The 12079-nt window shown below is 41.1% G+C and overlaps 1 protein-coding gene across 1 annotated transcript in view; it reads left to right on the top strand.

The window, feature by feature from the left end:
* xpo6 (exportin 6) overlaps positions 1-12079 on the top strand; it is a 75705-nt gene that overhangs the window by 24338 nt on the left and 39288 nt on the right. Inside the window, exons 6-7 of the mRNA XM_064988924.1 lie at positions 7341-7418; positions 7704-8208. Coding sequence (XP_064844996.1) covers positions 7341-7418; positions 7704-8208 — 583 coding nt within the window. The remainder of the gene's footprint in view (positions 1-7340; positions 7419-7703; positions 8209-12079) is intronic.

The following is a 12079-nucleotide window of genomic DNA, read 5'->3' as shown; positions in this document are numbered from 1 at the left end:
ATTCAACAACTTTTGTTATGGCACGCCTAAATAAGTTCACGAGTAAAAATATTTAACAAGTCACATGTGTTTGTGTTCTAACAAGTCACATAGTAAGTTAAACAGATTCAACCACAAAGGACAGGGAGGTTTTCCAATGCCTCGCAAATTAGGGCACCTATTGGTAGATGGGTAAAAAAAGCAGACATTGAATATCCCTTTGAGCATGGTGAAGTTATTTATTATACTTTGGATGGTGTATAAATACACCCAGTCACTACAAAGATACATAACTCAGTTGCTGGAGAGGAAGGAAACCACTAATGGATTTCACCATAAGAGCAATGGTGACTTTAAAACAGAGTTTAAAGGCTTTAATGTGAGAACTGAGGATGGATCAATAACATTAGTTACTTCACAATATAAACCTAATTGACAGAGTGAAAGAAGGAAGCCTGTCTGGAATAAAAAAATATTCCAAAACATGCATCCTGTTCGCAACAGTAACACTGCAAAAAATGTGGAAAAGTAATTTACTTTTTGTCCTGACTACATTTTGTTTGTGAAAAATCTAATACAACACATTACTGAGTATGACTACATCATTTTCATGCATAGTGGTGGCTGCATCATGTTGTGCAGAGTTTTTCAGAATAAAAAAGAAACGGAATGGAGCTAAGCACAGACTAAATCTTAGTGGAAAACCTGGTTGTCTGCTTTTCACCAGACACTGGGAGATGGATTCAAATCAAATCAAATTTTATTTGTCACATACACATGGTGAGCAGATGTTAATGCGAGTGTAGCGAAATGCTTGTGCTTCTAGTTCCGACAATGCAGTAATAACCAACAAGTAATCTAACTAACAATTCCAAAACTGCTGTCTTATACACAAGTGTAAGGGGATAAAGAATATGTACATAAAGATATATGAATGAGTGATGGTACAGAGCAGCATAGGCAAGATACAGTAGATGGTATCAAGTACAGTATGTAAACAAAGTGGCATAGTTAAAGTGGCTAGTGATACATGTATTACATAAGGATGCAGTATATGATATAGAGTACAGTATATACGTATACATATGAGATGGATAATGTAGGGTATGTAAACATTATATTAGGTAGCATTGTTTAAAGTGGCTAGTGATATATATTTTACATAATTTCCCATCAATTCCCATTATTAGAGTGGCTGGAGTTGAGTCAGTGTGTTGGCAGCAGCCACTCAATGTTAGTGGTGGCTGTTTAACAGTCTGATGGCCTTGAGATAGAAGCTGTTTTTCAGTCTCTCGGTCCCAGCTTTGATGCACCTGTACTGACCTCGCCTTCTGGATGATAGCGGGGTGAACAGGCAGTGGCTCGGGTGGTTGTTGTCCTTGATGATCTTTATGGCCTTCCTGTAACATCGGGTGGTGTAGGTGTCCTGGAGGGCAGGTAGTTTGCCCCCGGTGATGCGTTGTGCAGACCTCACTACCCTCTGGAGAGCCTTTCATCAGGATAATAACTTAAAACACAAGGCCAAAAAGACTGAAAGTTCCTGAGTGGCCGAGTTACAGTTTTGAATTAAATCTGCTTGAACAGCTATGGCAAGACCTGAATATGGTTGTCCAGCAATGATCAGCAACCAATTTATCAGAGCTTGAAGAATTATAAAAATAATAATGGGCAAATGTTTCACAATCCAGGTTGGGAAAGCTCTTAGAGACTTATCCAGAAAGACTCACAGCTGTAAACACTGCTAAAGATGATTCTAACATTGACCCAGGAAGTTGAATATTTATCTACTCAAGATATATTAGTGTTTTTATTTTATTTTTTATTTTTTATCACAAATGTATTTTGTCTAGATTGTTGACATGAAATGGTGTGGCATAGTTGGTTGTGGGGAAGTTGAAGCTCATCTACTGCATTTCTACACAATAAAAACAAAAACCTCTAATGCTATTTGGAGAACAGCAAAAACAAACAAATGACCCCAGACATTTGTTATCAGCACAATATAAAATGTAAAGGTCTGTGGAAAGGCATGCAACGTCAACCAGCACTAAAACTGATCATAAATTGACTCTTACTTCTGGAACGGTAAAACGTCAAATGCTGACATCCGTAGCTATTTTTTTCACCATAAAATTGCGCCTTTATAATAAAGATTACATGCATCTAAAATCGCATTTGCAGACTAATGTAATATAGGCTACGATTCCAAATTTGAGTATATTGCATAGCCATAATTTAGGCTAATAATTTAAGTCAATCACTGCAAGACACAGTTCTGAACAATGCCTTCCTTAGGGCATAGGGACAGAGTAGGCCTAATCAGAGACCTGTCTTTTCCTTTCATAGCACGGGAAAAATGTGGCATTTTATAAACCCGAACCAAGCGGATCACTCCTACAGAGTGAGTTACATGGCTATGGCTTGCTATATAAAACAGGCAGACAGGCATCGAGGCATTGTTACTGTTTGATTGAACATTCAAATGTGCAAAACGGGGGACCTAAGTGACTTTATTAAATGCAACCATCTAGGGCTGCGAAAAGGGGGAGATGCAAATTTTACAATGCATCCATCTTACCTGGAGGAGGAAATTATTGTCCGAAATGATTGTCCCAATCTACGATTGTATTTAGAAATACTGCATGATCCTATTTAACTGCTTTTCACTTGCCACTGCGTCTCAACAATCAGCTATTTGGTGGGCTATTTGCCAGGTGCAGTGTCCAAATTGCGAGCTTCAAACAATCCACAGCTAATTTTTTAAATGTGGCCAAGTCATGCTCTCTGGGTAAGTATTTAGAATTATTTATTAATGTATAGGCACGACTATTTTATATAACTAATTTTGAAAATTCAATTTCAAATGCCAACGTATTTAAAGCAATGCGTGCACTGCCTAAATGGCTGACTGGCAAAGCAAACTCTGGAATGGTCTCTGCTCTCCTTTTAAGCATTCTAGTACAGTTAAATAGTTAACACACATGGACGCAGCTATCTAAGGCACTGCATCTCAATGCAAGAGGCGTCTCTACAGTCCCTGGTTCGAGTTCAGGCTGTATCACATCCGGCCGAGATTGGGAGTCCAATAGGGCGGCGCACAAATTGGCCCAGCGTCCCCCAGGTTTGGCCAGGTTAGGCCGCCATTGTAAATAAGAATTAGTTCTTAACTTCTTGAAACTCCCCATCCCGGATCCGGGTTTGTGACTAAAGCCTCAGGCTCATTAGCATAACGCAACGTTAACGATTTCTGAAAATCGCAAATAAAATGAAAATAATGTGTCTGCTCTCAAGCTTAGCCTTTTCTTAACAACACTGTCATCTCAGATTTTCAAAATATGCTTTTGAACCATAGAAATGGACTAATTTGTGAAAGAGTATGCAAAGCTAGCATAGCATTTTGAGTAGCATTTAGCACGCAACATTTTCACAAAAACCAGATAACCAAATAAATAAAATCATTTACCTTTGAAGAGCTTCTGATGTTTTCAATGAGGAGACTCTCAGTTACATACCAAATGCGCAGTTTTTCCTGAAAGCGTCTGTGTGTAGGAGAAATCGTTCCGTTTTCTACATTGCGTCTGGCTAACGAACCGAAAATTCAGTCACCTACAACGTAAAACTTTTTCCGGATTAACTACATAATATCGACCGAAACATGGCAAACGTTGTTTGGAATCAATCCTCAAGGTGTTTTTTCACATATCTCTTCATTGATATGCAGTTCGTGGAAGCTTGCTTTCCTCTCTGTATCCCATGGGAAAATACTGGCAGGTGACTTTTGCGCACCAATTTCGGCGCAGGACACCGGGCGGACACCTGGTAAATGTGGTCTCTTATGGTCAATCTTCCAATGATCTGCCTACAAATACGTCACAATGCTGCAGACACCTTGGGGAAACGACAGAAAGGGCAGGCTCATTCCTCTCGCATTCACAGCCATATAAGGAGACAATGGAAAACAGAGCCTCAAAAATCCTTGTCATTTCCTGGATGCCATCTCATCTTGGTTTTGCCTGAAGCTCACGTTCTAGGGCACGCACAGAGAATATCTTGGTATTTCTGGACACGTCAGAGTGTTTTCTTTCGAATGCTATCAATTATATGCATAGTCGAGCATCTTTTTGTGACAAAATATCTTGTTTAAAACGGGAACGTTTTTTATCCAAAAATGAAATAGCGCCCCCATAGATGTAAGAGGTTAACTGACTTGCCTGGTTAAATAACGGTTACACACATACACACACTACACTGACCAAAAAGTAATTTTGTTGGCATTTGCATGTCTCCATTACCAGTAAAACATAATCAAAACTTATTTCTTTCACTTACTTGCTGTGCTGTTTCATTGTTCATTTTTTCAGTCGTTTCATTCTCTATCAGGATTTCCATGGAACGCCGTTTGGGTCTTTGCCTGTCAAAAAAAGATGCACATCTAATCTGAAATAAACTTGTTGACCAATCAGGACCTGAAATGACTGCACGTCACATAATAAATTAATGCGTTCATAAAAATTGTACGTAGTAATTACACTGTCACTCATATTTCATATGTCACAACGATTCATCGATACGTATGCTATAATGCTGGTAAAGGTGCCTGGCGCACCTACAGTGCTGGTCATAAAAAAAGCTAGCTAGCTCATGGATGCAAACAATGTTATTCCCCAAAAACACAGCAAAACAATAATCTGTTTCAGTAGCTGTTGTTAGCTAGCTAACTATATAGCTCGGTGTCATCTAAAATAACCCTGATTTATAAGACCGTTCTATTTTGATTAATGGTGGTCGGACTCATCTATGTGAAGCTAGCCACAGTAAGAAGTAGCCACAATAGTGGACTTTGCGGTTAGCCTTCAAAATAAAAGTATGTGATTGACGGTAATGCAAATTAATACAAATAGTAGAATTATGCCATAATTGAATATATCCTGCTAAACAAGGTTGGAATGTTATTTCAAATCAACAAAAGACTAATTTGTTAATTAGTTGCATTTGAGGCATGTTACCCCATTTCATTGATCCCCAATACTTAGGTAAAGCTGTACAGTGCAATATTAATGTCAATAGGCTGACTGGGGAGGTGATGTCACAGTCCCGATAAGAGCTACAACGCTAATATTTGCATAAACTCTTAACAGTTGTGTTTTGTGTGTGTCACCGAGTAGACTGAAACCCCATTTCATTGCTTCATATTCCAACCTTGTTTAAAATGAAGACTTAATTTTGCATGATTCCACCAATTGTAACCTTCTGCATTACTTTCAAAGAGGTACTTTTACCTACTTTTACCTTACTTTTGTGCCTAATCCTTATTGTGGCGAGCTTCACAACACATCACCCAGGCAGGAATTTTTAGCTAATATCGGCCGATTCACTGATATATCGTGCATCCCTAATATAAACTAATTTAAAAAAGAAACTTCCCTTTTTCAGGCCCCTGTCTTTCAAAGACAATTAGTAGAAATTCAAATAATAACTAAACAGATCTTCATCGTAAAGGGTTTAAACACTTTCCCATGCTTGTTCAATGAACCATAAACAATTAATGAACATGCACCTGTGGAATGGTCGTTAAGATGCTTACAGACGGTAGGCAATTAAGGTCACAGTTATGAAAACTTAGTAGAACGGCATCTAAAGTGTCCTGACTCTGAAAAACACCAAAAGAGATGCCCAGTGTCCCTGCTCATCTGCGTGAATGTGCCTTAGGCATGCTGCAAGGAGGCATGAGGACTGCAGATGTGGCCAGGGCAATAAATTGCATTGTCTGTACTGCGAGACGCCTAAGACAGCGTTACAGGGAGACAAGACGGACAGCTGGTCGTCTTCGCAGTGGCAGACCCCGTGTAACAATACTTGCACAGGATCAGTACATCCGAACATCACACCTGACAGGTATAGGATGGCAACAACAACTGCCTGAGTTACACCAGGAACACACAATCCCTCCGTCAGTGCTCAGACTGTCTGCAATAGCCTGAGAGAGGCTGGGCTGAGGACTTGTAGGCCTGTTGTGCCTATGGGGCGGCAGTGTAGCCTAGTGGTTAGAGCATTGGACTAGTAACCAGAAGGTTGCAAGTTCAAATCCCCGAGCTGACAAGGTACAAAATCTGTCGTTCTGCCCCTGAACAGGCAGTTAACCCACTGTTCCTAGGCTGTCATTGAAAATAAGAATTTGTTCTTAACTGACTTGCCTAGTAAAATAAAGGTAAAATAAAAAAAATATATAAAACAAAATGGGCACAAACCCACCGTCGCTGGAACAGATAGGACTGGCAAAAAGTGCTCACCGGGGGTGATGGTCGGATTTGCATTTATCGTCGAAGGAATGAGCGTTACACCGAGGGCTATACTCTGGAGCGGGATCAATTTGGTGGAGGATCCGTCATGGTCTGGGGAGGTGTGTCACAGCATCATCGGACTGAGCTTGTTGTCATTGCAGGCGATCTCAACGCTATGCGTTACAGGGAAGACATCCTCCTCCCTAATGTGGTATACCCTTCCTGCAGGCTCATCCTGACAAGAACCTCCAGCATGACAATGCCACCAGCCATATGTTCTATGCTGGATTTCCTCCAAGACAGGAATGTCAGTGTTCTGCCGTGGCCAGTGTAGAGCCCGGATCTCAATCCCATTGAGCATGTCTGGGACCTGTTGGATTGGAGGGTGAGGGCTAGGGCCATTCCCCCCCCCCCCCCACAGAAATGTCCGGGAACATGCAGGTGCCTTGGTGGAAGAGTGGGGTAACATCTCACAGCAAGAAGTTGCAAATCTGGTGCAGTCCACAAGGAGGAGATGCACTGCATGACTTAATGCACGAGATACTGACTGTTACTTTTGATTTTGTCCCCCCCCCCCCTCTCTTTGTTCATGGCCACATTATTCAATTTCTTAGTCACATGTCTGTGCAACTTCCTTGACAACAGCTCTGTGCTGCTCCGTGAAGCGCAAGAAGTATGAATGCCCTGACTTCTGCAGAGACCGTATCACTGTCAATGGCTAATGCAGATGTCAGATTGACCATGCAGCACCCAGATGCACAATGCACTTCTCTCTCCAGAATGCACTCTCTCCCACCAATTTATGCACATTCATTGTTTCTTAACTTCATTGTGTGAATTGTTTGCGTTTTGATTGTTAGTCTATATCAATTCCCTATTACATACTGTGTTTGACATCATTCCACTAATTTCGCTCTAGTCATTACTATGAGCCCGTTCTCCCAAATTAGGTTGCCACCAACCTGTGAACTTTACTACCCCCCTCTCTTTCTTCCCACATTGCTCTCTCTGTTCTGTGGATTCTAGTGGTGTGATATGTGCACATCCATAATATCACTTCTCTACATTTCTACCCTGCAGGTATCCTGGAGACGATTTGGGATAAGCACAGTGTTACGGCTGCCACCCCCCCTCCCTCTCCCACCTCAGGAGAAAGCGGTGAGAATGTGGGCTATAAATCAGGGGGCACATTTCATTACAGAAAGTTGTTCACACCCTTTACGGATCTGATTAGATTGTATAGGTTATGCTACTGCTTTCACCCACCCAGTCATCTTAGATCTACAAGGGGGAGTGAACAATGGGGGAGGAGAGGAGACAACTGTGCTAAGTGTGTTTGTGAATGTTGTATGACAATGTGTGTGTATTTTTGAGAGAGGGACTGGGAGAGATGATGTTAACCCGGCCTCTCATTTGTCCTCATCCCCCCCTCCCTTTAAGCAGAGTTGCTGGGCAGTCTATTGCAGGGCACCCATTACTCCAAGCTGCTATCCCAGCCCATCCCAGCACTGGATGATGACAGTCAACAGTTGTGCTCCCTAGCTCTGGAGTGTCTGGCCCATCTATTCAGCTGGATCCCCCTTTCTACCAGCATCACCCCTTCCCTCCTCGCCTCTATCTTCCACTTTGCCCGTTTTGGCTGTGACCTGCGGGTCAAGCCCAAGACTCCCCCTTCCATCTGCTCGTCCAATGGCGAGCATGCTCCCCCTGCCAATGGCGGAGGTCGGCCCGGGCATCAGATGGGCGGCAGCGGGCAGGTGGACAGGTCGCGGCTGGGAGTGCTGGCCATGACGTGCATCAACGAGCTGGTGTCCAAGAACTGTGTGCCCCTGGACTTTGAGGAGTACCTACTGAGGATGTTTCAGCAGACCTTCTTCCTGCTACAGAGGCTGACGAGGGAGAACAACGCGCACACCGTCAAGAGCCGGCTGCAGGAGCTGGACGAGAGGTAGGCCCACAAATGGAATTAAATAGAACACATACAGTACACAATGCCTTCAGAAAGTCTTCACACCTTTCTACTTTTTCCACATTTTGTTGTTGCACGGTAGGATTAAAATATATATTTTTTTCTTCAATGATCAACACTAAATACACTGTCAAAGTGGAAGAAAAATTCTAACATTTGGATAAAAAGTGTGTGTGTGTAAGTAAGTATTTAACCCCCTGAGTCAATACATGTTAGAATCACATTTGGCAGTGATTACAGTTGAGTCTTTCTTGGTAAGTCTCTAAGAGCTTTCTACATCTAAATTGTGCAACATTTCTCAATTTATTATTTTCAACATTCTTCAAACTCTGTCAAATTGGTTGTTAATCATTGCTGGACAACCATTTTCAGGTCTTGCCAAAGATTTTCAAGCAGATTAAAGTCAAAACTGTAACTTGGCCACTCAGGAACATTCACTTTCTTCTTGGTAAACAACTCCAGTGTAGATTTGGCCTTGTGTTTTAGGTTATTATCCTTCTGAAAGGTGAATTAATTTTCCAGTGTCTGGTGGAAAGCAGACAAACAGGTTTTGCTCTTGTGTGCTTAGCTCCATTCCATTTCTTTTTATCCTGAAAAACTCCCCAGTCCTTAACAATTACAAGCATACCCATAACATGATGCAGCCACCACTATGCTTGAAAATATGGAGAGTGGTAGGTACTCAGGACAAAATGTTAATTGCTTTGCCACATTTTTTGCAGTATTACTTAAGAGGTTAAGTGTCTTGTGGCAAACAGGATGCCTGTTTTGAAATATTTGTATTCTATACAGGCTTCCTTAATTTTTGACTCTGTCAATTAGGTTAGTATTGCGGAGCAATGTAGCTCCAATGTTGTTGATCCATCCTCAGCTTTCTCCTATCACAGCCATTTAAACTCTAAGTGTTTTAAACTCGCCATTGGCCTCATGGTGAAATCCCTGAGCAATTTCCTTCCTTTCTGGCAACTGAGTTAAGAAGGACTCTGTTGTCTTTTGTAGTGACTGGGTGTATTGATTAGGGCAGACCCCATTTTTAGTCAAATGTTCGATTGTTTGTTCGATATGCTTTTGGTCGACCGAGATTACTTTAGTCGAGCAGAACGCAATGTTTTTTCTTTCATGGTGAACAGGACACCTGTCTGATTCGTTGTGGAGGCCACGGGGATGGCACAGTCCATCTAAGACACGTGATAATGAAATTGTATATGGTTGCCTCATGCAACCGCAATATGTCGGATAAAGCAATTTCACAGATTTGGCTGTTTTTAATCTATGCTATAATAAAAACTTTACCGCTTTTTTCCCGTTAGAACATACTGGTATTACTTATTTATTTAGCGTTTACACTGTTTCAAATAGGCAGAAAAATTATATTGTAATCTAACAGCACCTGTTTGTCACACATAATATGCACACAGCTCTCACTCCTGTACCTTAATTTTTCTTGCTTTCCTTGATATTATTACAATTATTATGATCGTCATTATAATAATAAGTAATGTCGTTATCATTAGCAGGCTACTCTTTAGCATTGTATAACCAAAATCGAGCTGTAGGCTTAAGAGGGAGTCCTATTTAGTCTTAATACCGTAACTTACTTAGGCCTATATTTCAATATACAGTGCCTTGCGAAAGTATTCGGCCCCATTGAACTTTGCGACCTTTTGCCACATTTCAGGCTTCAAACATAAAGATATAAAACTGTATTTTTTTGTGAAGAATCAACAACAAGTGGGACACAATCATGAACTTTTTTAACAAATCAAAAACTGAAAAATTGGGCGTGCAAAATTATTCAGCCCCTTTACTTTCAGTGCAGCAAACTCTCTCCAGAAGTTCAGTGAGGATCTCTGAATGATCCAATGTTGACCTAAATGACTAATGATGATAAATACAATCCACCTGTGTGTAATCAAGTCTCCGTATAAATGCACCTGCACTGTGATAGTCTCAGAGGTCCGTTAAAAGCGCAGAGAGCATCATGAAGAACAAGGAACACACCAGGCAGGTCCGAGATACTGTTGTGAAGAAGTTTAAAGCCGGATTTGGATACAAAAAGATTTCCCAAGCTTTAAACATCCCAAGGAGCACTGAGCAAGCGATAATATTGAAATGGAAGGAGTATCAGACCACTGCAAATCTACCAAGACCTGGCCGTCCCTCTAAACTTTCAGCTCATACAAGGAGAAGACTGATCAGAGATGCAGCCAAGAGGCCCATGATCACTCTGGATGAACTGCAGAGATCTACAGCTGAGGTGGGAGACTCTGTCCATAGGACAACAATCAGTCGTATATTGCACAAATCTGGCCTTTATGGAAGAGTGGCAAGAAGAAAGCCATTTCTTAAAGATATCCATAAAAAGTGTTGTTTAAAGTTTGCCACAAGCCACCTGGGAGACACACCAAACATGTGGAAGAAGGTGCTCTGGTCAGATGAAACCAAAAGTGAACTTTTTGGCAACAATGCAAAACGTTATGTTTGGCGTAAAAGCAACACAGCTCATCACGCTGACCACACCATCCCCACTGTCAAACATGGTGGTGGCAGCATCATGGTTTGGGCCTGCTTTTCTTCAGCAGGGACAGGGGAGATGGTTAAAAATTGATGGGAAGATGGATGGAGCCAAATACAGGACCATTCTGGAAAAACCCTGATGGAGTCTGCAAAAGACCTGAGACTGGGACGGAGATTTGTCTTCCAACAAGACAATGATCCAAAACATAATGCAAAATCTACAATGGAATGGTTCAAAAATAAACATATCCAGGTGTTAGAATGGCCAAGTCAAAGTCCAGACCTGAATCCAATTGAGAATCTGTGGAAAGAACTGAAAACTGCTGTTCACAAATAGAGCTGTTTTGCAAGGAGGAATGGGAAAAAATCTCTCTCGATGTGCAAAACTGATAGACATACCCCAAGCGACTTACAGCTGTAATCGCAGCAAAAGGTGGCGCTACAAAGTATTAACTTAAGGGGGCTGAATAATTTTGCACGCCCAATTTTTCAGTTTTTGATTTGTTAAAAAAGTTTGAAATATCCAATAAATGTCGTTCCACTTCATGATTGTGTCCCACTTGTTGTTGATTCTTCACAAAAAAATACAGTTTTATATCTTTATGTTTGAAGCCTGAAATGTGGCAAAAGGTCGCAAAGTTCAATGGGGCCGAATACTTTCGCAAGGCACTGTATAGGTTACTGTATCAATCAATTCATTCATTCATGCCATCACACAGAATACGGGACATTCATGTTTTGAAATACAATCAAGCATTTTAGTTTTAAAATTAAATAAGGCAGCTTTCAATAAATGGCCAAAACAATAAATAAACCACAATTCGCGAATGCATGCTGCTCTTTGTCTGCTGTATCAAAGGCTTTATATATTATTTTTTTTGTTGGCACAGACTCTCCGGTACACTTATTTAGTGGTTGCAATGTTCCAAATGGTCCGAATTTTTTTTAAAGATTGTAATCTAACAGCAACTGTTTGGCACACACAATACTCATGCAACGCTTGCTCCTATACCTATACCCTCCTTTTTATTGATCTTCAGTAGGTTCCACAAATAAGTCAAATGTCTTCCACAGATCTGACTTCCCCTTTCCCCCCGGAGCAACCAGTAAACATTTGCCCGTTTCAAATGTATTGTTCACGTCCTCCGCATCCAATTTGCTGTCGACATTACTGTGTATGGAGTTCGTTATAATTTATTGATGTAATTGATCGCATGCGATGCACGTAAAGAGAGCGATGGTTACGGGAATCGGGAATGTTTTTCCTAAACAAAGTAGAGTTTTCAGTAACAGAACTTTTCAGTCAGAAATAAGAAACTTTGTTGCAGCTTCA

The sequence above is a fragment of the Oncorhynchus masou genome, chromosome 15 (genome assembly GCF_036934945.1).
Source record: "Oncorhynchus masou masou isolate Uvic2021 chromosome 15, UVic_Omas_1.1, whole genome shotgun sequence".
NCBI lineage: Eukaryota > Metazoa > Chordata > Actinopteri > Salmoniformes > Salmonidae > Oncorhynchus > Oncorhynchus masou.
Note: the sequence above shows the minus strand (reverse complement) of the source record. Positions and strands in the feature narration are given on the sequence as shown.